The 23,230-nt window shown below is 43.7% G+C and overlaps 4 protein-coding genes and 1 long non-coding RNA gene across 7 annotated transcripts; 3 read left to right on the forward strand and 2 right to left on the reverse strand.

The window, feature by feature from the left end:
• Positions 1–209: 209 nt before the first annotated feature.
• Positions 210–7,834, forward strand: LOC111065255 (katanin p80 WD40 repeat-containing subunit B1). Its single transcript, XM_022353323.2, is given in 10 exon segments — positions 210–639; positions 862–989; positions 1,060–1,277; positions 5,205–5,682; positions 5,763–6,731; positions 6,734–6,880; positions 6,959–7,092; positions 7,167–7,256; positions 7,328–7,402; positions 7,471–7,834. Coding segments are annotated over 10 exon segments (2,508 nt in total). The 5' UTR covers positions 210–605; the 3' UTR covers positions 7,706–7,834.
• Positions 2,087–4,815, reverse strand: LOC111065256 (peroxisomal multifunctional enzyme type 2). 2 transcript variants are annotated; one of them, XM_022353325.2, is made up of 3 exons: positions 4,656–4,815; positions 3,497–4,250; positions 2,087–3,344 (listed from the first exon to the last, which is right to left on the reverse strand). In XM_022353325.2, the coding sequence occupies exons 2-3, from the start codon at positions 4,200–4,202 to the stop codon at positions 2,257–2,259; spliced, it is 1,794 nt and encodes a 597-aa protein (XP_022209017.2). In that variant the 5' UTR covers positions 4,203–4,250; positions 4,656–4,815; the 3' UTR covers positions 2,087–2,256. The 2 variants fall into 2 exon arrangements, with proteins under 2 accessions (XP_022209017.2, XP_041451399.1); XM_041595465.1 differs by lacking the exon at positions 4,656–4,815 and adding an exon at positions 4,389–4,481.
• A 1,144-nt stretch (positions 7,835–8,978) lies between the features above and the next one.
• Positions 8,979–10,225, forward strand: LOC111065317. The gene is made up of 2 exons (XM_022353427.2): positions 8,979–9,486; positions 9,556–10,225. Exons 1-2 carry the CDS (start codon positions 9,047–9,049, stop codon positions 10,013–10,015), a joined length of 900 nt encoding a protein of 299 aa, XP_022209119.2. The 5' UTR covers positions 8,979–9,046; the 3' UTR covers positions 10,016–10,225.
• A 1,841-nt stretch (positions 10,226–12,066) lies between these two features.
• On the forward strand, positions 12,067–22,639 carry LOC111065313. Of its 2 annotated transcripts, none has more exons than XR_002606978.2 (3): positions 12,067–12,202; positions 12,257–12,534; positions 22,504–22,639. It is a non-coding gene; the product is annotated as an uncharacterized LOC111065313 (long non-coding RNA). The 2 variants fall into 2 exon arrangements; XR_002606979.2 differs by having other exon boundaries at positions 12,269–12,534.
• Positions 13,844–14,374, reverse strand: LOC111065312. The gene is made up of 2 exons (XM_022353421.2): positions 14,251–14,374; positions 13,844–14,189 (listed from the first exon to the last, which is right to left on the reverse strand). Exons 1-2 carry the CDS (start codon positions 14,281–14,283, stop codon positions 13,914–13,916), a joined length of 309 nt encoding a protein of 102 aa, XP_022209113.2. The 5' UTR covers positions 14,284–14,374; the 3' UTR covers positions 13,844–13,913.
• Positions 22,640–23,230: the final 591 nt, after the last annotated feature.

Below are 23,230 nucleotides of genomic sequence, written 5' to 3' on the forward strand. Positions count from 1 at the left end.
CGGAGCTGGAACCAGCGCGATTCACTTTCCGAACTAGAATCCCGGACTATCGTAATTTAAATTTAAATTTAAGTAGGCTGCAAAAGCACTTTAAACTGTAAGATTTTCAATGTAATTATAAATATTAATTATAATTATTATTCATTCAGTAGTTTCGATAGTACACTAATCGAACATAGCTGGTACGGCCCTGGTTGCAGCTGTAATCGATAGTTTCTGCCACCCCTCGTCGTCGCTGTAATTATAATGTGCATTTGTTTTTGTCCAAAATTGTCTGTTCAAAATTCTGTTCCAGCCTCTAATCGCATTTTGATAATGCGATCACGGTGAACGCCACGTAAAATGGTGTAGTGCAGCTTAAATAGTTAAAAACGTTTATGTTCGTTCTGTATTTATTTTGTTCAATTAATAAGAGTCAAGTCAGCAAAAAAGTGACCCAGACACACCAGCTGATCCAAAGCAAAGGCCCCCAGCCAGCCAGCCAGCTTGCCAGCAGACAGACTCATCACACCTGCTACGAATAAAGGGGATTTATTTACAAAACTGGCACTTCTGCAGGATCTAAACATTGCCTGGATATAAGAATAACAACAATTTGATTGATAATGGCGCTGTCCAGGAATTTGATATCAAAGATCTGTAAGAAAATCGTATATTCGAAAGTACCGTTTTAATTCTATGTGCATGTGTGTATGCTACCCAGATGAGCTTGTGTTGTGTGTGTGTGCATTTGTGTGTGTAGGTGTTATACAAATACTGATATCAAATCTACAGTTGTATAAACAATCGAATTGCATTCGAAAAAATGTGTGTGTTCCCATATGTAAATGATCGAATATATCTCTCTATTATCCTTTGCAGATGACATAAAGGCACACGATGGCAAAGTCACCAGCCTCGATCTGGGTGAAACGGGCCGTGTGCTGGTCACCGGCGGCGAGGATCGCAATGTCAATCTCTGGGCCATTGGCCAGAACGAATGCTTTATGGTGAGACCATTTATCTTGGATTACTCATATGCCCAGGCTCTATAGCATTTAAAATCTGTTTTGTTTTCAGTCCCTAACTGGTCATAATCGTTCCATTGATTGCGTACGCTTTGCATATAAAGACAATTTTGTTTACTCTGCCGATGATATTGGCATCATACGGCGTTGGGATCTCAATGCCCAGAAGATATACTCAACGCTCAATGGCCACATGAAGAGTGTGCGGACTCTGGACTTTAATCCCTCCGGGGAGTATGTGGTATCCGGCAGCAATGACACCACCGTCAGGTGAGTCCTCTAGCAATCTCTGCCAAACTCTGTTCTCCACAGATGTGTTCTGTGCTTGGCAAAACATTTGCTCGCTGCAAGTGAATCTGTTCGTGATTTCGAGTGAGAGGGGTATACTTTTTTTTAGTGCGTCTCGTCCGTCTCCCTCTGTTATGCGTCAGTTTTTTTTTTAAGCGTATGCAGCTGCTTTACTCTCCGCTCCAAAATTCTGATAATTAAGAAAATTGTTTAGTTTTCTTTTGGATTTAATTCTACATTGAATTCTTTTCCTATTGGCAGCCTCCTCCTTCAGTCAAAGATTCTAATTCTCTGAATAAGCTTCCACGAAACCGAAACCAAAATTCTTTGACCGCAAATTATGTGATTCATGAAGTTAGTCGTCTGCAGGGGATCTCCCTCAACAATCTGTGGGAATTAATGCAAAGAAAGTTATATCGTTAGCTGAAACTATGGATATGGCTGCACTTTGGGCGGGTCTGCTGTCTGGTGTCTCCTTCTGCGACTGCTCTTTTGCCTTCTAAGATGCTTTCGTAGACATCAATTATCTGCCTGTTCCTTGGCCAGGTCTCTCCTGAGGCTGTTCTGGGAGCTGTCTTGCATTTGTTGTTCGTTCAATGTTCTTCACAGCCTTCTCTGATACCTCTATGTGAGCTATAGTTTACATGGACAGTCTGGCTGGAGAAACTGGTACTTTTTATTGAAGCTATTGCTATTGCTTTCCCCAGATGACGAACGTGTAGCGTGACTCAATGTTTTGCCTTAACTTAAAGTGCTTACAAAGAAGAGATAATTTAAAAAGCAGTCGTCAGTTTATTGTGTCATAAAATGGTTTCTATTTCTACCACCAAAGGAAGGGGGAGGGAGGGATGTTTACTGGTGCATATGTACATATATATAACGATTATGTATATAAAAAAAAGACAAATACGGAAAGGGTATTCCCTAATCCAACCAAAGGCGAGGAGCAGCTCAGCTCTGCTTACAACTTGGCCTTGGTGCTCTTCAGATCCACGTAGGCGCCCGAAATGACCTCCTTGCCGGTCTCCACGACCACAGTGCGGAAGTGCACGCGTGTGCCCTCCAGCCACATGTCCACCTTCAGCGACTGGCCGGGCAGAACGGGGCCCGAAAAGCGCACTTTGATGGCCTTGAAGAGTGTCGGATTGTTGTCGGCATACTGGCTGAGAACGGCACGCACCGAATAGCCCAGGGTGCACAGGCCATGCAGAATGGGCGTCTTGAAGCCGGCCAAGCGTGCCATTTGGGGATCAATGTGCAGGGGATTGCGATCACCGGACAGTCTGTAGAGCACGGCCTGATCCTCGCTGGTCGAGTACTGGATCGAGGCGTCTGGCTGGCGGCTGGGATTCGGCAGCAGTGGCACCACACCGGCAATGGGGTTCTTCTTGCCACCGAATTTTCCAGCACCCACCACAAATACGCAGCTCTGGTTCTTCACCACCAAACGGCCATTCTCGTCAAACGAATCACAATTGGTGACGACAACAGCGCCAGATCCCTTGTCCATTACATCGAATACCTTGCCGGTTGTGGTCAGCGTTCCACTGGTGGGCAGATCATCGGCAATCTCCAGATACTGTTCGCCGTGTAGAATGTTGGTGAAGTCAGCCTGATTGTTGGGCAGGGCACTGCCCACCAGCTTGTCCGTGGACATGGCCAGCAGTAGGCCGGGCAGCACAAAGAACGAGGGAATGGCGGAGAAATCGGCATCGTTCTCATACAGAAAGCGCAGATCCTGGCTGTTCTTGATCGAAGCACCAATGCCCAAAGCATAGGTGATCAGCTCCTTGTTGTCGAATGTGAAAGTGTCCTCGACGGCGTCCTGATCGCCGTCCTTCAGCTTCTCGAGCACCTCCAGCAGATAGCCCGAGGCCTCGGCCATCGAATTGAGATGCTTGGCCTGTGACATGTCCGTCACCTTGGACCACACATTCTTCACATACTCAATGGTGACGGGATCATCCAGAGAGGGTCGCAGCACGGCACCCTTGCCGCGCACAGTCTGCACCTTGGAGGCCCAGCCAGCGGCGCTTTCGATGTAGCTGCCTGTAGCAGAGAGATTTCGAAAGATTAGAGCCCGTCCACTATCAGAGATTATTCTTTATCTTGCGGCAAAAAGCAATAGCCAAAGCAAAAGCAAAAGCAAAGAACGAACTTTGTTCTGCCAAATGAATGCCAAATGCAGAACCACTACTCACCATTATCCTCGCAGGATTCGTGGCACAGGTAGGCCACCACTGGGGCAATCAGCTGCGGCTTCAGCTCATTGAACATAATATCGGGCAGAATGCCCTCGGTCATGCGGCTGGCTGCAGTCGGGATAATCACATTGCAGTAGATATTATTGCGTGCGCCCTCAATGGCCACAGTGTTGGCCAGGCCAACCAGTCCCATTTTGGCTGCCGAATAGTTGGCCTGTCCAAAGTTGCCAAAGATGCCCGAATTCGAGGAGGTCATGATGATGCGTCCAAAATTCTGGCTCTTCATGTGCCCAAAGGCCGCTTGAGTGCACTTGAAGCTGCCCTTTAGGTGCACATCGTTAACCAGATTCCAGTCCTGTTCGGAGGTTTTCAGCAGGCTGCGATCCCGCAGAATGCCGGCATTATTGACGAGTATATCCACACGGCCGTACGCCTTGATGGCCGTCTCAATGACCTTTGCCCCATCGATGACAGAATTGTAGTCGGCCACCGCCTCACCGCCACTTTGGCGTATCTCCTCCACAACCACATCGGCGGCCCGCTGTGAGGCACCCTCACCGGAATGAGTGCCGCCCAGGTCGTTGACCACCACCTTGGCGCCGCGCGATGCCAACAGGAGGGCATATTCGCGGCCCAGGCCGGCCCCAGCACCAGTCACCACCGCCACACGGCCATCGTAACGCAGTTTGCCAGCAGAAGACATGTTTTCTGGTTTAATTGAAAATCCGGTTACGCCTGCTCCAACGTTCAACTGTTGAATGAAAAAGAAAGGTATTCAGCGTTGGAATATTAGTTATGGTGCGGTGCGGTGTGCGGTGTGGTGTGGGAATAGCTGGCCAAACTGTGTCCTGATAATGATATCTTCAGATTTCTATATGTATGCACATACAGCACGAAAATGTGAAAGTTTCGGGGGCAACAATGAATCGAAAGACACTCTGGTTAGGTCCCAGTCCAAGTCCAACAACGGTTCAGAGTTCAATTAAACGAGACAGCACCAAATGGTGCAAAGTAAAATTGACAACAAATTGTTTTAATGATGTTTCTTCAACCACACAAACACACACGAACAACCAAACAAACACATCTGCATATATATATGTATATATGTATGTGGATTAGCGCAGTTGCCGCTGCCCATTTACACACGACTTACAGTTCTTTTGCACTGCACGCACGTTAAAGTTGCTGCTCGGATGCGATGCCTTAACTTAACGCAAAAGATTAGCAGCTCCTATATCGCAGGTACAAAGTGCAACAAAGTGATAAGCAGCGCAAAATAACTTAAGTGGAATGGGTTGAATGGATCCAGATCGATGGGCAAAACATATGTCAGCTGTCAGATAGTTTAACATATCGATTAGTGCATATATCGATGGCTGTAAATGCAGTGCGATATTTGTTTTATAATTTTAATGCACTTTGTGTCGCCACAAAAAGATAACAATAAAAGATAATAAATAGCAGGATAATTTTCCTGCATCAGCAACTTAAAAAAAAAATAAAAAAGCAAAGTGGCGTCATTCTTTAATACTGTATTCTATCGATATATCTATCGTTTTTTAAACGAACCGCGAAAATACGTAAGCAAAGCCACAAGTTCTAACGCACTAATAAAATCCAAAAATGATTATACAATTATTATGCACAAATTCGGAATAATTATATTCTAATATTAAGAATTTTTTTTTTTGACCAATTCCAGACTCTGGGACGTGCAGAATGAAAACAATTGCATTCGAGTGTGCCGTGGCCATGTGTCGCATGTGAACTCTGTTAAGTTCTCACCGGACGGACTGTGGATTGCTTCCGCTGGCCTGGAGGGATCCATACTCATCTGGGACATACGAAAGAGCAAACAGATTATGGAGTTTATAGCCGAGCCGCCAGTCACGGCCATCACATGCATACAGTTCCATCCGTTTGAGTTTCTGCTCGCCGCTGGACGCATCGACGGCACTGTGTCCATTTATGATCTGGAGCATCAGCAGCTTGTCTCGCAGACCACACATTTCTATGGCCAGGCCATCCGATGCATAACGTTCAGTGACAATGGTGAATGCCTCTTTGTGGGCAGTGTTTCGGGCATCTCTGTGATTGGCTGGGAGCCCGATCGTGAGCTGGATCACATAAAGGGCACCTGGTCCTCGCTGGGCGACATGAAAGTGGTCAACAATAAGCTGGTAAGTGTCCCAGCAGCAGCATCAGCAGCCTGTGCAGCATCTACCCTACCACTGAACTCTCAATTACTCTCGGGTTACAGATCTGTGGCTGTCATGAAATCGATGCTGTGTCCATTAATACCATAAGCCTGGACCGTGTGATACCGTTCTACCAGCCGCCGAATACCCTGCCCAACTTCAAGCACAATTCAACGAGCCGAAAGAGTTTCACGCGCGGCAATCAAAAGTTTCGCTTATCTCTGGGCGGCTCCAAGCCCGCCCAGGTCAAGGAGGAGCAGGAGCATGACAATAAAGGTCCCAATTTTGATGATCTATCATCGCCCAATCTGAGTCTGGAGGTTTTGAATGAGGCCGTACTGGAATCGACAGAAACATCGCCCATGACGTCGCTGCAGCAGGTCGGTATATCGGCTCCTGGCGAGCCTGTGCATCCGTATAGCGTTGGCATTGATACTACACAGCTGCGGCACACGAAATTCTCGCGCCTGCCCGACAACATGATCTACAACATAGACACAAACTACAGCAGCTACAGCAGCGGCATGGATGTGGGTGTCGGTTCCAGTTCCAGCCGCCACTTGCAGCTGAATGGCCCCAGCTCGCTGCATGCGGTGGAGAACTATAACAATATTTATCCGCCAGAGAAGGAGGAGGATGACGATGCCGAAGCGGATGTGCAGCATTTGGAGTACAATCTGAATGAGAGCAATGCGCCAATACTGTCCAATTATGATAACTACGAGATGGCCGAGGATTTTCCAGTCAATCAGAATTTAAACTTTTTGGTCAATAGCTATAAGGCAGTGCCGCCGTTCTCGTCCACAATAAATGCCTCGTCCAAGTCGATCAAGAAAACGACAACAAATCTGCACAAGCGCGGCACGGGCATCAGCAACACCAAACAGACATCGACGGCGATTTTCGGCAGCAATAAGCTGAGCCAAGTGTCGTCGGTTAGTTCGATGGAGCTGCACAAGCTGGACGATAATATGATACTCAAGAAATCATCCTCCTCGAATGTGGTTAACAAGAACAAACGGCCAATGGGCGGGCGACCGCACACAGCCAGTTCTACAAGGAGAATAGCCAACAGAAGAACATTAATGTGGAGATAATCACAAAGCCGCCAATGAGGTCACGCACCACACTAGATATGCGCATATCGCATCAAAATAAAACTCAGGAAAAGCATACACACGTGAGTAAATATACCCAACAACAACAAAAGCAAAGCGGGCTGTTAACATTTTGCCATTGATTTCCTTCCATCTTGCAGCAGCCACTCAACAATCATCGCATCATAGCGGATGATCATCAGGACTTTGATTTCCTATCCAGATCACACGAGGCTGTGCTGCAGGAATTGAGCAATCGCCAGACCAGCCTGGATCTGCTAAGACACTCCACAAGGTGAGCAGAGCCGAGTACAATAATCAAAGTGAATATTTCAATGCTGATGCCATGTAATAATCCCTGCCCAATAGATCGCACGATGTGCTGGGCGCCCTGAAGCAAGCTAGGAATACCGGACGCTCCATCTTTATAGATCTGCTGGGCGCCATACTAGAGAAACCGTGAGCTGCATAAGAGATTAATTTAAATGTGTAAATGATTTTTCTTTCTAACTTTAAATTGCTTTGTGTAGGTCCTCGTGGAACTTGGATTTCTGCATATTCGTTTTGCCAGAGATATTTGAACTGTTGCAAAGTCAGCACAAGTTGTAAGTGCCACCCCCAGCCAACGGCATCGAATATTTCATTGGAAATTATTAACTTTACTCTTTGACAGCCACTTTACCAGAGCCTGTGATACGTTGCGTATCATTTTGTCAAACTTCTTGCCAACCATACAGGAGAACCTCGACCCCTGGGCGGCCAATGGCTTGGGCGTGGATGTGACGCGGGAGGATCGTCAGCGGAAATGCGCCGAATGCCAGCGTTGGCTGTTGCAGATCAAGAATCTGCCCGAAAGTATTCACTTTGGGGGCACGCTGTCACAATTGCAGAATATAATTATTTTTTAAAACTCGTTCACAAGCATATGTATATCTGTAGCCTGTAAATTGTCCACGGGGTTCAGATTAGATCCAGGCTCTTGAACGATTATATCCAACCCACTGTGCAGGAACAGACAGTTCCTTTATTTATTTTTTTTTTCTATTTTTTTTTTCTTGTGGGAGGAGTGGCCTCATTTGTCGCTCTAAGCTGCCAAAATATATAAAAAAAAAATAGAAACAAACAAACAATCGATTCAGGGGCGGGCAGCAGCTGCTCGGTAGCTAGAGCTGTGCCGGGAGCCCTGTTTGTCCAGCATTAACAACAACAACAACAACAAAACCCTTAGTCATTAAATGATTTACACTATTAATTCGTTATTGCAAACTAATTTATATAATTATTAATTACACATACCAACTAAGCCTTATAAATTTCAAAAGTGTGCAAACAAAAAAGTGCTGAAAAATCTGTGTATTTATTTATTTTCTAATCTGCAGAGCTTCAGGGCACTTCAGAGCAGATACTCGCATTGTAGGAGACCACTAAACGGTCAATAGCATCAAAGAATAAGCTGCACAGCCTTTGGCTAGGTGCCGAAAAGACTTACCTTTCGATACGAAGAATATTCAATAAAAATATACAAATATATGCAGTCGGTGCGGAGAAAGCGAAAACAATATACATATTGCTTGGACAGGACACAGGAAATTGATGCTTTATGGTCTTTGGTTGCATATAATTTTCTAAGCCATCAAAAACATTTTAGAGAGTGCTGCAAGTGGGCGAAATAAATGCCAGCATTGGACTAATTTATGCAGAATTAAAGCTAGTCGCGCGTAGGGTACATAGAACTTTGCTTTTGCATGCTGACAAAAACTTTCCCAATGCAATGGAAAACGTTGACAACGGGCAGCGGCGTCAACCGAGCGTGTCGTGGATAAGTTCGCGCTAAATCGTGGCTGCTGCTGCGGCAGCTGGGGCTGCAGGTGATTTGGATGCGTCGTTAAAATGTCAACCAAATGCAGAGATGATTATGGGTGGCATAGGGCACGCCCAGATGGACCCACTATATGGGTAGTTTGGGGGATTGGCGTGAAGTTTTTGGCAGCGGAGCGGAGTGCATTCGCATTCTTGCGGTTGAGTGACTCGAATGGAATGGAATGGCCAACAAAGAGCTGGGCCAGAGGGCCAAACAAAGCGGTCTTTGAAGTTCAGTTTACCATGTCGCCGCATCATTGTGTGGCTCTAATGCCCTACCTATCGATAGCGTTTTGGAGCGATTAAGGCCCCGGACCGTTGGCAGTTGGTAGTTCATCTTGGCCAGCCGACGGCAACGGTTGAGTTTTTTGTTTCGCCACTTCACAAAAATGCCACTGGCGAAGTTTATTTTACTATGCTGCTGCATCCAGTTATCTGTGGGTGCGGACAGCTTCGAGGTGCCCAATAGGAGCACGGATCTGGACCTGGATCTGGAGGCCGAGGATAGCATGGTGGATGCAGCAAGGTCCTTGGATCCGGGACAGCCCAAGCAGCTGAAGGTTCTGCAGCATTCGGCGGGATACACAGACTATGAGTACTATCAACGGCCCAGGCCCGGGGTCAATGATCATTATGGCAGTGACAACGATCTCAGTGCATCCATGAAGCGATTGCATGAGGAGACCAATCAGCGACCAGTCAGTGCCGTGGCCGTGCCACACAAGCCACTGCCTTGGTATGGCGAGTATTCCGCCGGCAAGGCCAGCGTCTCCAACGTGCCCATGTATCCCTCCAGATCCTACGATCCCTATATACGGCGCTACGACAGGTGAGTGGCTGCGAAACAAAACAAAAAAGGAGTAGAAGTCGCCACACATAAAACGCTTCATTCGGCCAGGTTCGATGAGCAGTACCATCGCGCCTATCCGCAGTACTTTGAGGACATGTACATGCATCGGCAGCGCTTCGATCCGTACGACAGCTACAGTCCCCGTGTGCCACACTATCCGGAGCCGTATGTCATGTATCCCGACCGCTATCTGGACACGCCCAGTGCCAGGGACTACATCAAGTCACGTCGTGGCTACATGGACGATCCCGTGCCGCTGTCCGACTCCTACAACTCCAAGTATGGCCCCAGCCCAAAGCTATCCGACCTGACGCTGCCACCGCGCAATCAGCGTGTGGTGTACTACGCCCATCTGCCCGAAATCGTGCGCACCCCGTACGATAATACGCGAGCGGAGGAGCGCAACTCGGCCATGTCGGCCGCACCGTACAAATTGAATAAAAAGAAAATTAAAAGCAACCAGCGACCCATAGCAAATAATTCGACCAGCTATAAAATGACATTATAGAAGCGAAATCGCAATTTAAAATTATATTTCTGCTGTTACTTCAAAAAGCACTCGAATCGGCGGCAATAGAGTTAAGTTAACATCATACGGATCCGCACACCCTCCCCCTACTATATTTCTAACATATTATTCCTTCATTTCATATATTTAACATTAGGACATTTTTTTTTTGGTCTTTTTTTTGAAAATATAATTAATGGATGAAGTTTGCTTAAGCTTTTTTTTTTCATTGGTGCGGCATTTGGTGTTTGTTCGAATTCGGAAAATATAGAAAAAATATCCAGAATATTATTGGTTGAAATTTGCACAGTTTATAATATAATAAATTTTTAAACCAATAAGTTTCGTATGCTTTTAGACATTTTCAGATATTGTTTAAATATTCTGAAGAAAAATCTTTATCCGTAAAAATATTATTGTTTTCTGCAGGATACAGGAGGGTCACTGATTTACACGTCTACTCTCATCTAATCATCAGACTAGAGGAATATTTCTTCAGATATTAATTACCTTTTTAATGTGTGAGCTTAAAGTTATAAAGGTAAAGCTGCAACAGGTGAGGGAGGCAGACGTAGCTCCTGTGGCTTTTGGCCATTAATTTTCCATTAAATTTTAATTTGTTGAGATGCTACTGTTTTATTCTATCAGACTGAATGTGATTTATACATGTATGATGATCGCTTCATGTCCAAGCTAAAATGCATATAAAAGGTCACTTTTATATATGATTTTATACAACAATTAATAAATTTCAAGCTTGACATAAACATAGTTACAATTTCAAGTATTTGGCATGGTCAAAATAGCAACAATTGTCCTTGATAAATGTGTAATTCTTCAACTGGCACAAGTGCACACATTTAAAATTGCAGAGTAGATTCTGCTCTTATGCTATTTGATATTCTGAATCAGTGTTAGGTCGCCAGCCTCTAGCTACCTGCTGCTTCGTTGCATTTCTTCTGTAAATTTGTTTAATGTTAATGGAAAGTCAAACAACAAATGATCTATGACCCCGGGGCAGGGCATGGCTGGGAGAGGGTCATGCTTTGAATTGCTATTCATTTGCAGTAAACATTTAAATGGAATTGTGTGCCACTCACCTATTGAGCTCTACGCCACTCCATCCAGCGTCCTAAGGATGTGGCTGTGTGGGGACACATCTTCAAGTTATAGCAAAAGTCCGCAGCAGCGGCAGCAGCAGCAGCAGCTGGAACGTTTCATCGGGTCTTTTTCCCAGAGTCTCGTTAATTACACAATTCCATTACTTTGACTTTTGCTTGGGCTTGGACTTTGGACTTGGGGTATATTAAAGTTTTGCGATTTCTGCAATTTAACTTTCTCGCTGGCCTATGCAACAAACAACAAGAAGCATTCGTAATTATACGTACGTACAGTAGATGTGCCAAACACATTCGCCAAATATATTCCGGTATGCTCCATGAGGCCATTCATCCTGAAGCTTTATGTATGTTTGGGTTTTGTTCTGGCATTCGTTTTGACACAGCAGCAGCAGCGGCAGCAGAAGAGCTATTATGGTGCCCCACCAACGACAACAAATACTTCAGTAATGCATGGACACGTACGGCTAATTAATGTGCTTTTGTTTGGGGTTACATTTGTCAGAGCAGCGCGGGAGCGAGCGATGTAATTGCCAATGTCCGTTTGGAGCATGTGACACTTTAGTCATCGTTTCGTCATATCTATGCGTGAAATTTTTACCAAAAATTCGAAACAATCAGCAAGTCGGCCATTTTTAGGAATGGCCGATCACTGATAACCGTCACCCACCCACCACTAAGTGCGAATATCTGCATATCGATTGGCATTTGAATTGTGCGGAAATAAATTGAATAAAAGCCAAGTACTATTTGGCTTAAAGCAGCATTAATAGTAATTATTACTTGTTAATATTACTATGTATATTGTTAACAATACTATGTATATATTATTAGATCTATGCTGATCAGTTGGCAGTACCCTTAAGTGTTGCCACACCACCTGCTGGGCATAAATATATGCACTCACACATGTGCTTTCTCTGCACGCCCAAAACCAAAATAAAATTTCGCACAGATAAGTTTATTTTTAGAGTATTGTCGTATCGGTGCGTTGCTATCAAGTGAATGGATATAAGAAAGTGCTCCCCAGTGTTGGGGCCCGCCTCAGCTATTTTACGAGCTGTATTTCGTATGTGCTTTTTCTTTTTGGCATTTCCCTGTTATTACTCACAACTTGACACAGACATTTTCACAGGTCACCGCCACGCACACAATCACACATAGCACGCCACACGCACACGAACATAAACACATTTTTGTCCAAGGGAGCGCGACAATTGCCTGAAGGCCGGCCGGCCTTGTGGGACATTTTGCATGAAGAGGATGCGAAGCGATGGTCCGGCACTGAAGGAGCAGCAGGAGTAGGAAACCTAATGAGCGCGTACCGCCCACGCAATGAAATGGTCCTCCCCACACACACACACACTGGTCAATTTTGGGCTGCTGTACCGGATCTCCGGGGTAAGCAAAAACAATAACAATGATGCACGCGATACTTAACAAACTTTTGCGCCGGGCGGACTCCCATAATTAGAATCATTGAAATAGCCATTCAACGTTCATTTGCCCAGACCCAGACCCAGCCAGAGAACTGTCCCAATGGTAGCTTTGGGTCTGCTTTTGTGGGATGGCTGCCTGGCACGACATATGTATGCACGTATGTATGTGTGTGCCTTGCCTTGCCCCCATGATTCAGTGGTGAGCGTGGGTGAGTGAGTGCTCCGTTTCGGTCCGTTCCTGTACGGGTGGGTGGGTGTGTTCGGAGGTGTTGTGGCAAATGAGAAAACAATGCCCGAATAACGACTCTCCGATGTGCATTAAAAGATTTATTTCTTTGCGAATAAATGAAGTTTTTCTTTATGGCCAACAGTCACTAGCCTTTTCCACATCGTTGCCGCTTCCGCATCCTGGCAGCCACACACACACACAGCCACACACAACCACACCTTATCCGCGACGAGACGAGACGGCACGGCACAATGGACTGTAGGCGTACCATTGATGGGGACATAAAGTACGGACACAGCGATTCCTTTTCTGCTTTCTCTCGGCGAGTGTAAGTGTGTTGTGTGTGTGTGCTTTTCCCGTGTAATCGCTGAGTAGTTAAATGCGCTCTAGTTATACGTACGTACTTACAGGGCAATGTGGAATGTCTGAAGAGGACTAGCCATAACATTAATGCCTTCTGTCCCATCCACACACACACACGTCAACAAATCACCGCAAATTTATTTGTCTGAGACTCGTAGCGAGTCCTGCCCGCGCCGCCTGCACGTGCAGTAATTAGGCGTGGAAACAATGGAATGCAAGAAGCAAAGCAGCAGCCTAAACAAATTCCAGGGCCCCGCTCTATGAGGGTGTCAACGCAGCAGCATCTAATTCTGGGCTATTAAATTGATGGCAGTGGGTAGAGGGATTGTTTTGCACCTGAACACTGGACATGGTAGGAAGATATTCATGCAGATGATTATTAGGATTGCTCTAGTGGATGGGCGGCTCCATATCTGTGTGGCAATGTTGAAATCTGATTTTTTTCTGGTTTTTATAATTTATTATAATTATAATGTTTAGTGTTTAGAGAAAGCTTCCTACTCAGCTTTTACTAATTTGTTTTAGCATGAAATTGTATTTTATTTATTTTAATTAATTAATTAATTAATAATTGCTTTAATTGTTTTTTTAAGCTTAAATTTAAACCCGCTTAACTATAGGCACACATGCAGGCACGAAAGTTTTTCCAAAAGTTTCTAGAGTAAAATGCCCGAAATGAAATTAGATTTCACGAACAATTTAATGAAAATAGAATACTAATTATTATGAATTGGAAATATATTATATAATTATATTTCGTAACCGTCGTTATATGCCTTTACATCGACACAAAAAAGTGCCCAATCAGCATCCAATTGGGCCTTTAGCGCGGCTACGCGGGCCACATGACGCTCATGGATCTGACGGAACGTTTTGAATCTCTCTTCTAAATTTTCGATTTGAAGCAGCTGCAATTCGTTTTTGGCATTTTGCAGACCATTCAACACAGCAAGTGCGTCAATAGCCAGGCTGCTGTTGCCGAATTCCTCATAGTTCGATTGTTCCTGGTTGCAGTCGTTGCCCATCTGTTGGATGCTCCATGGATAGATAAATGGACATGCAAAACTGTTCGATTTATACACTTACTGAATGGGTTTGCGTTTCGTTCTTTCGGCTCATAATTGTAATGTTAAAAATTTGTCACTTTTGAATTTTCGATCTGTGAGAAGGAACATTAAAATGTTGGCTTGCTTTGTTTTTAATCAATTTAATTTTGTATAACTTCCAAAGGCACTCGTGACCAGGCGGGGCTGCCCGCTTAGAGAGTTCGTTGAATTTATGTGTGCTCATAAATTAAACTTGTGCATTCCCCGAAGACTGCAACTAAGTATTATCAATTTTTTGTCAATGCATTCATCATTGTACAATGCCCTGCAATCAGGCGAAAATCTTTCGAAGGTTCTCATCTCTCTGGATTCTTTTGTTTCAGAAATATTCTTGTATTTGTAATTACAGCAGCGCAGTCCGGCAGGGGCAGGCGCAGTCCCACAAGTCCCACCGAAGAGTCCCATTTGGTGTTGGCCATATTCGACTTTCTTCTATGCTATACTCGGAGGCTTGCGTGTGGGCTGGCTGGCTGGATGGGGAATTGGTTGTGGGTGTGGTATTTTGGTGGCTGTGGGATGGGCTGGCGCGTGTGTTGAGCAAATGCAAAACCTATAAATCTTTATCCAGACCGCATTATTGATTGGCACTGGCCAGAACCGGCCGTGGACACGCAAATGGACATATGTTGGCCAATATTATTACAGAATATTCATGTGAGGCACCATAATGTCAAATGTGTGGGGCGTGGTGGCTGCCACACCACATAGTGCCGCACTATGCCGCATTGTTCCAACCCCAGAAGTTGCTTGGGACTGGGTGGTACGTCCGAATAATAGGATAAATAAATAATTCAAATAAATAACGCTGAAATAAAATCAAATGCAATGACGAATTATGATGGTAACAGAGAGAGACTGGGCCGGGCTGCCGGGCTGCCTGGCTGCCTGGCAGCGGGTGGATGTGTGATGTGTATCTCGTTGTTTGGCCTGTGTCCCGAATGATTGGGGAGCTCGTAAATCACTGACAATAGGGCAGATCGCACCCCTCGGGCCTTGATTAGGGAAAGAAGAAGCAGTCAGTAAGGGAACGGACAAGCCAGGACATGGACATGGACATGGACATGGAGGAGGACGACGATGCTCAAGTGTCAAGTGCCAAGGGCATTCCGAATAAACAATCTACAACGGCAACGGCAACAGAGCAGCAAAGCAGCAGAGTATGTTTGGGTGTATCTCATGTATCTCTGTTTTGTCATAAATATTAAACGAACTTATCTCTTTTGTCTCTCTCGCTCTCTCTCTCTCTCTGTCTCTCAGTCTTTGTGCTGGCGAAAAATTTATCATTTGAGTCAAGTTTGTTAATTATTTATGTTGGCCATGCCTCATATTCCTCTATGCTGCTATGCAGCCAACTGATTTATGTGCCAAAAGTACACACATAACCCGCACCCGCACCCACACCACACCACCCCCTACACCCCACACCCACAGTGGCAGTAGCAGTCGCAGCATACCCGTACAGTACACACTCGATGGAGTGGAATTTTTAAAGCTTTAGCTGGGGGATTGAAAGTCTTTCTTTCTGCATGGAATCTATTTAAATATAAAATTTTAGAAAATAATAAGCCGTTTTTTGTATAGTTAAAAATATAAAAAAATTAAATTATGCGATTTGTATTTTTTAACAATTTTTTGTAAAGCTATTCCAACCTTTGGCCACTTAATCTTTTTCAACTTTGCAACTAAATGGGCGCACAACTGCCTGGAGAATATCCCTGAAAACAATAAGATAATTTTTAATATTATTTTGTTCGTTCTTCACTATTAGCCTACGATTATATAGCAAGTTTGCATTATCTTTTAAAGTCCTGGCTCAAAATTGCAGCACCCTCTGGCATTCTTTATGTTTATCTCCTGAAATGTCGCTTGAATTATTAAATTAAATAATTAATTACATAATTTTTAATTATATAAATCTCATAGAGTTCGGTGTGTGTTTGCTTTTTTATTGAGCGATCACTGTATTATGCATATGTCTGTCTGTTGTTGGTTTGGTTGTTTGACATGTGACATTGCATGACAAGTGGCTGCATAATGAAGAACTGGCAATTATTCAGGACCTACTGATTTATTGTGCAGCGTTTTTGTTTTTTTTTCCTCCCCTCCCTAGCCGTGTGCCAGTGCCAGGGAGGGCATTCCCTATGGCCATTCCATGTGTGCCATGTGCAGTAGGGAACGGACATCATCATCGTTAGACAGATTCGAGTCGGTTGTACGGGGTTCGATTTCGATTTCGATTTGGGTTGAAGTGCAATAAAGTCGAATTTAATTGCCCGTTTGAAATGAGCAAACTTAATGGACAATGACTCATTAACACTGACACGTCAAACAATAATGGCGTGTCTGGGATGTGGATGTGGATGTGAATGTTTGCCCAAAAAAAAAAAATAAAGGAAAGGAAAATGGGCAAGAGGGCAAGCGGCAAAAGAGGACAAGCGGAAAGGCGGAAATTGAAATAACGCTTCCTGCGAAAAATGCGAGCGACGACGAATGCGACGCACCATGAAACACGTCCATGTCCATGACAAAAGCTCGCCTCCGCACATGGCCCACATCAAAAGAATGGCAACACACACACACACACACACACACTGGCACACAGGGCCAGAGCCAGGAGCCAGGAGCCAGGAGCTGTAGCACAAAAAAAAAAAGCAATTAAGAACGTTGAAAGCAATCTTAAGCGCTGCTGACGGTGACAGTAACAACGCTCTGGCTGGGGCTCTGGCTGGGGCTCTGGCAAAGGATGGTGGCAAGGAACCGGCAAACCGAATGCCTGCCATGTGAACTCTGATGTCTGTGCGCGAGCGAAAGTGGAAGCCCTTAAGGATGTGACATGAAATGCTTATCAGCCCGACCCCACACACACACACACACACACACACTTTTAACAGGGGAAAATACACACGCACCGCACCGCACCCACTCACGCCCATCAGCCCATCAGCCCAGCACACACACACTCAAGACAGTACGCCTAGGAAATTAGTTTTCCCACAGATAAAACTAAGAGTCCAAGTCCAACTTTGTGTGTGTGTCAATTAAGCAGAAAGAGCAGCCAAATGGACAGCGCATCGAATGAGAGTTCGATCAAAATGTAGCTGGCGTAGTGCTCTTTAAATGTGTTACCCCCCCCCCAATACAGAATTATTGGGGCAGCCAACTAGCCCCACCCCACCCCACCCCCTTGGCTGCGACTAATGAATAATGCCTGATTTGGACTTCATTGCCTATGGGCTTCAGCCAGCAAGCAGAAAGCAGCATCTGCTGCTGTCCATACAAATGAACCTGCGACCAGCGACCAGCGACCTTTTGCGCATTTCAGCGTCGATATTTTGCACATTGACATACGGCCGGGCCACGTTTAATTGCAATGCAATAAAAACCAAGGGCCTAGATGAAGTGGCCTGGCGCGATTTAATGTACACCAGAGAGCTATGCAACTCTAAATCAAAGCTTATGAAGTTTTTGCTAATATTCAATTATAGTCAGAGGTGTTTCAGCAGCCCAAGAGTGCGGATAACCAGCTGCAATTAAATTCCAAAATAAAGTTACGACTGCATAATACAGGGTTAGAGGGCTAGAGCAAAGACTATAAAGTATCAGAATATATTGCATTGGGAACCATTTGCTGTGTCAGGCACACGCAATGTATATTGTTTTTGCTTACCTGGGATTTAGTTTGTTGTTGGATTTCACGCACCGAAAAGTAAGTCTTTTTTCTGCGTCACATAGCGTCCCAATAGGCGTGGAAACACTTCTAAATCTTCGAGCATTTATCTAGCGCAGAACTTCGAAATTCTTCCTTATGTAGTACATAAAGAAAACGTTTATTAGAAATTTACTCATCATATTTTTCGTTTTATTTCATCAGCCTTTCTATCAAGAGTTGGTTTAATGGCAGAACCCTTAAGTCTTTAGTTTTTTTTCGGAATAATTAAGCAGCAGCTGAACCTGCAACTGACTGAAGTTTTATTCTACAACAACTTGATCTACATAGATTGCTATATGAGCCATATGAGTATAGGTATTAAGGGAAGTGCCTCCCAATCGATTAAAACATAAGAATTATTTTCTGTGTCTTTTGTGACTACATCTCGTATTTAATTAGTTTTAAAAAATGTACTCCACGGGTATATGATAATTGGGGTATCAAAAAGGATTGAATGGATCGCTTATAAGATAAGGAAATTCCATAGGATGCCTATCAAGACACCTTTGTCCCGTTGTCCCATTTATTACTAAGAAGTGCCATATCATAATTCAAGTTAATGCTTCAACTATAAAATATCCTTATGCCTATCGTTTGCCTTGCCTTATCTGCATTTAGCTGATACGGATTGCCTGGGATTATAATCTGATTATAATCCTTCTGTATAAAAGATTTCATTCACTTGGGGGAATACCAGAAGGGTTTAAGATACATTCCCCAAAAAAAAAAAAAAAACAAAAAAAAAACTCAATTTGCTGACCGGAAGAGCGCTTAACTCTGTTTAGTCCTGACAAATGGGTCAGAGGTTAATTTTCAAAAACGCCTGAGCCGAAAGGCCAAGCCCCCCAAGTCCCCACTGGATCCACAGCAATCGTAATAGGCCAAAGGCCAAGGAAATTTTCCCCGGCATATTCGTCAGAACAAAACAAATTTTTTGGGGGAAGGGTGGGTGGGTGGACGGCAGCCCATTGCCGCTGTCATTCCTCACTTTTGTTTTTCTTTTGAATTTTTCATAAAGGAAACAGCAGCGAATTTTGTGGACATTAAAATGCCACAAAACGTTTTATAGTAATTTTTCATCTTTGTCGACGGTCGGTCGGCGGTCGGATGTTCCGCCACTCCTCCCCCGCAAAGATGGGGGTGAACAGGAAGGACACAGCGTTTTTTTTTTGGGTGGGTGTTGCTTGGTGGGAGATTGTTTGGGTTCTGGCTGAGGAGGGTTGTCCCCACTGTCGGCGGCGGCGGCGTAAAGCGGCGGAAAGCTGTCGACATTTATGTTGATCTCACGCAGCGAAATAACACGGCGCACGCATCGTATGCTGATAAATTTTTATCTTTGTATGACAAGTTAATAATGTGCCAGTCCAGGCGCCGTCGCCTTCGACATCCTTCTGCGCGCTCCTTTCTGGGCAGGAGAACGGACGGACGATTACGAACTGGAATGGGGATGGGGGGTTGCGCCATGTAGATTCCTTCATCCAGATCCGGACCCGCGGCATCAAATGAAAGTTGCTTTTTTTTTGTTTTGTTTTTTTTCTTCTTATTGAAATTTCGTTACGCCTGCCAAGGCCGTAGGTAAAGTATTTTCTGTGGACTTTTAACGGATTTATTGTGATTTTTGGGTCACGTGACTGTCGAGGAATTTGTTTTAGCCTCCCTCCTCTTGCCGCTTATAATTGCTTTTCATTTGATTCATTCCCCTCGATAGAGCCCACATAGCTTAGTGGCAAAAAATATATATATTTACAGACTTAGGTACACAACTTTGATGTTTTTGCATGCAGATAAAATAACGGACTATTTCATGCACGAATGTATCGAATTTTTCATATTTGTTTTCGGAAATTGTAGTTAAAATATTTCGTTATAATAATAATTTAATAAAAATAATATTTCCATATTTTTTCTACCTAAGTTTAATTCGTGGAAGTTATTGTACATTTAAGCCAAGTAGTTAACCCAAATGAAACTGGAGCTGTATGTCGGGAAATATGTATGCACATAATTATCTTGGATATTCAAAGCTTTTTGTGTAACTAAAATACGTTCACAGTTACATCTGCAATATATGCTATGCACGCGGAGAAAAATGCGCTTAAAATCGAATAGTTTTACTTCTACTTACAAAGTTTTAACAATATATTTTCACAACAAAAGAAAGTAGTTTTTTTTATTTATTTATTTGAAAATATTGGGTCCTAATATTTCTCATATATAAAATAAATATATTTCACATATAAAATAAATATATTTCATATATTAAATAAATATACATATATTAAATAAATATATTTCAGTTAAATAAATTTCTTAGAAATTAAATATATTGTATTTGCTGGAAAGAGTTTTATGTTTAGTTTAATTATGGGCCATATGAAAAATACTCTTTGAATACATTTATATTTAAATCGAGATGAATTCTATTTAATTTCACTTTGTTTGCATTTAAAAAACTCGAATATTTAATTTAAATATGGGTATGTTTTTTTATGTCCATACATATATCTGAAAATAGTATTTCCAACAGTCGAAATAGATATCTACTAATGTATTCTGAGTTTCTATGTATTCTTCGTTTTTATGTATACATTTTTATTGCATATTTTCGTACATATCCGAGTATGTACAAATATATATATATGTGATACGTTTTATTCCTTTAAGAACGGACCAGAGCAGAGCCTGACATTTGGTCAAGGCAAGTATCGAGAGAGTAACAAATTATAAAGTAACGCATATTCGACAGTTTCGAACCGAAAAATTGTTTTTACATTCATATCTCGAAAGTTACGACACCCCTGGGAAGCTGGTGTTGGTCACTTAGCCACCAGGACTCTGCCCCACACACACTCCGGTCACATAAATAGCAAACAGCAGCAGCCCGTTCCGGGCATCGTTGAGGGTCTTCGGTCAGGGCATCGAATGCCACTTGCCGTTTGAAGTATAAATCTTGCATTGGAATCACAGGCGGGGCCAAGACCAAAACAAGAGAGTGTTTAGTATGCGGGTCCACACGCGAATATTCCATATTACTCGGCTTGGGTGGGGGCTGGGGAAAAAACGTACGGCATCTCGCAATTGGACAACCCGGAAAGGCAGAGAGTAGAATGTACACAAAATTTAATGCCATTTTTAAGAGAATTCTTTTCAATTTATTATAGTGTTGCGGGCCTGATCGATTTTACTTTATGAATTTATTTTTATTCTAAGGGAATACAAATTTTAAATACATAAATTAAATTGCCAGAAGTTGCTAGAATGGCGCAAGCATACTAAGGGGATAATCTGTTACCTTAAGGGTTAATGCGGGGGTTTTTTGTTGTTTTTGTTGTTGTTGTTGGTATCAGCTGCACTTAACCCATAATTCTTCTGTGAATTTTTGTGGCCACTGGAATGCCTTTCCGTTTGCCTTAAACCTTCACAGCTGACAAGTAATTCCACTCCCCAAAAATAAAACAAAAAAACGTTTTAAGGTGTGAATTGAATTCATAGAATTAACTCGATTAAAATTCACCAAAAATTCCCCTGCTCTTAGTTTAAATAATCCAGCGACCACAACTCCTTTAATTAGCTTTTATTTAAGTCGAAACTTTGCACCATTTTGGTATCACTTATTCATGGACCCTCTGGAGCAGCGGTAAACCCCCCCCCACTCAAACCTCAAACCTCAAAAACTCCTCTTTCCAGCTTCAGGAGCTAATCAAACGAACATCTTTGATGTTATCTGCCAAGCTCTCTATGGGACTTTGATTCAATTGGCAAAACAATTTGGGCTATTCTAAGGGGAGAGGACAAGTCATTTGTAAATTGGGTTGGGTTATAAAATTTCATTTTTACCGCTTCATTGCCCTAATAGAAACAATTTATTGAATGCCGGAGCAGCAGCGGAACAACTCCCCGAACTCCCCGAACTCTGTTGGGCACTGTGGGCACTGGGCTCTCTGTCTGATGCTGCTGTTGGCTTAAATAAATGTAAATTTGCATTGGCCAGAAACAGAAACAGAAGCAGTGGCAGTGGCAGTGAGCAGTTTCCTATGTTGCTTGGGTACCAGGCACACCCAGCCAGTCCTGGCCTGGCCTGGCCTGGCCGCTGTGTCCCTTCTAAACGTTCTATAATTTGCTTATTATGCGCTTCCTGCTGCTCTCGCTTTTATGTTTTTGCCACATTTTCTGGCACCCAGAGCCGAACAGCAACAGAAACTGGGCATAAAATACGCACCCCAATTCCATCCAAGTCACAATACAGAAGAATACGGACGGGGAAGCCCCCGGTGGTCGTGACCCCGTACATCCCTCAATGGTTCATATTTTGTCATAATTTATGTCGCTCTGGGTGTTGTTGCTGATGTTTTTGGGTTCTGGCTTCTGGTTCTGGTCCTGCTCTGCATTCGCTTCAGGCCAACCAAGCACCAGCACCGCAGCAGGCAGGCAGGCAAGACACCTTCTTATATATTTTTTTTTTTTGGCAGTGGTTGATTTGCTTGCAAATTTATTAAAAATCTTCTGGTTGCTTCATTTTATTAGGGCATATCTGTCAGAAGGCGCTGAGCGCGAAGCAGGAGGATGGACTCTCTGTGATGTGCAGATGGAGCAGCGCGAGAGCAGGCACTGAGAATAAAAAAATAAAAATAAAAACTATAGCACAATTTGGAACAAGTGGAAATTGTACAGTCCAAAGGTGAGGGGTTTGAAGAAGCATTAAAGTTTTTTATAATTACTATTATTATATATTTTTAAGGATACATCAAATGATGGCAACAAAGCGCTGTGCTCACAGGCGATTGGTATGTATGCTGGAACCTTATTGGTATTGTTAATAAAATACAATTTATTTTTTAAAGGACATCTTCCCCCGTGGTCTTCCAGTAATATTTTCCTGCAGTGTATGCCTGGTTACCCCCCCTCCCCCATTGCGGCCTGATGGCTCCGCATGTTACGCATTTCCTCTTGGGATTCCGGGGGCATTGGGCGCTGTTCTTTTGATATTGTAATGTGCATAATAGGATTTTTATGACACCTTTACCGACCGGGTGGGGTGGCGCCAATGCCAATGGCACTGGCTGCTGTTTCGCTTAAGCTCCAGTTTCCGCCTACCAGCCCTGAAGGACTGACAGACTGGCAGACTGACAGACTGGTCTGGCCCTGGCTCTGGCCCCCTGATGCTGATGCTCTCCTTCTTGTCACCAAAAAGTTGCAAATTTTATTGGCCGGATGTGGATGTGCGGCATGTGGATTTGCATCAGATCATGAA

The sequence above is a fragment of the Drosophila obscura genome, unplaced genomic scaffold (genome assembly GCF_018151105.1).
Source record: "Drosophila obscura isolate BZ-5 IFL unplaced genomic scaffold, ASM1815110v1 contig_73, whole genome shotgun sequence".
NCBI classification, from domain to species: Eukaryota; Metazoa; Arthropoda; class Insecta; order Diptera; family Drosophilidae; genus Drosophila; species Drosophila obscura.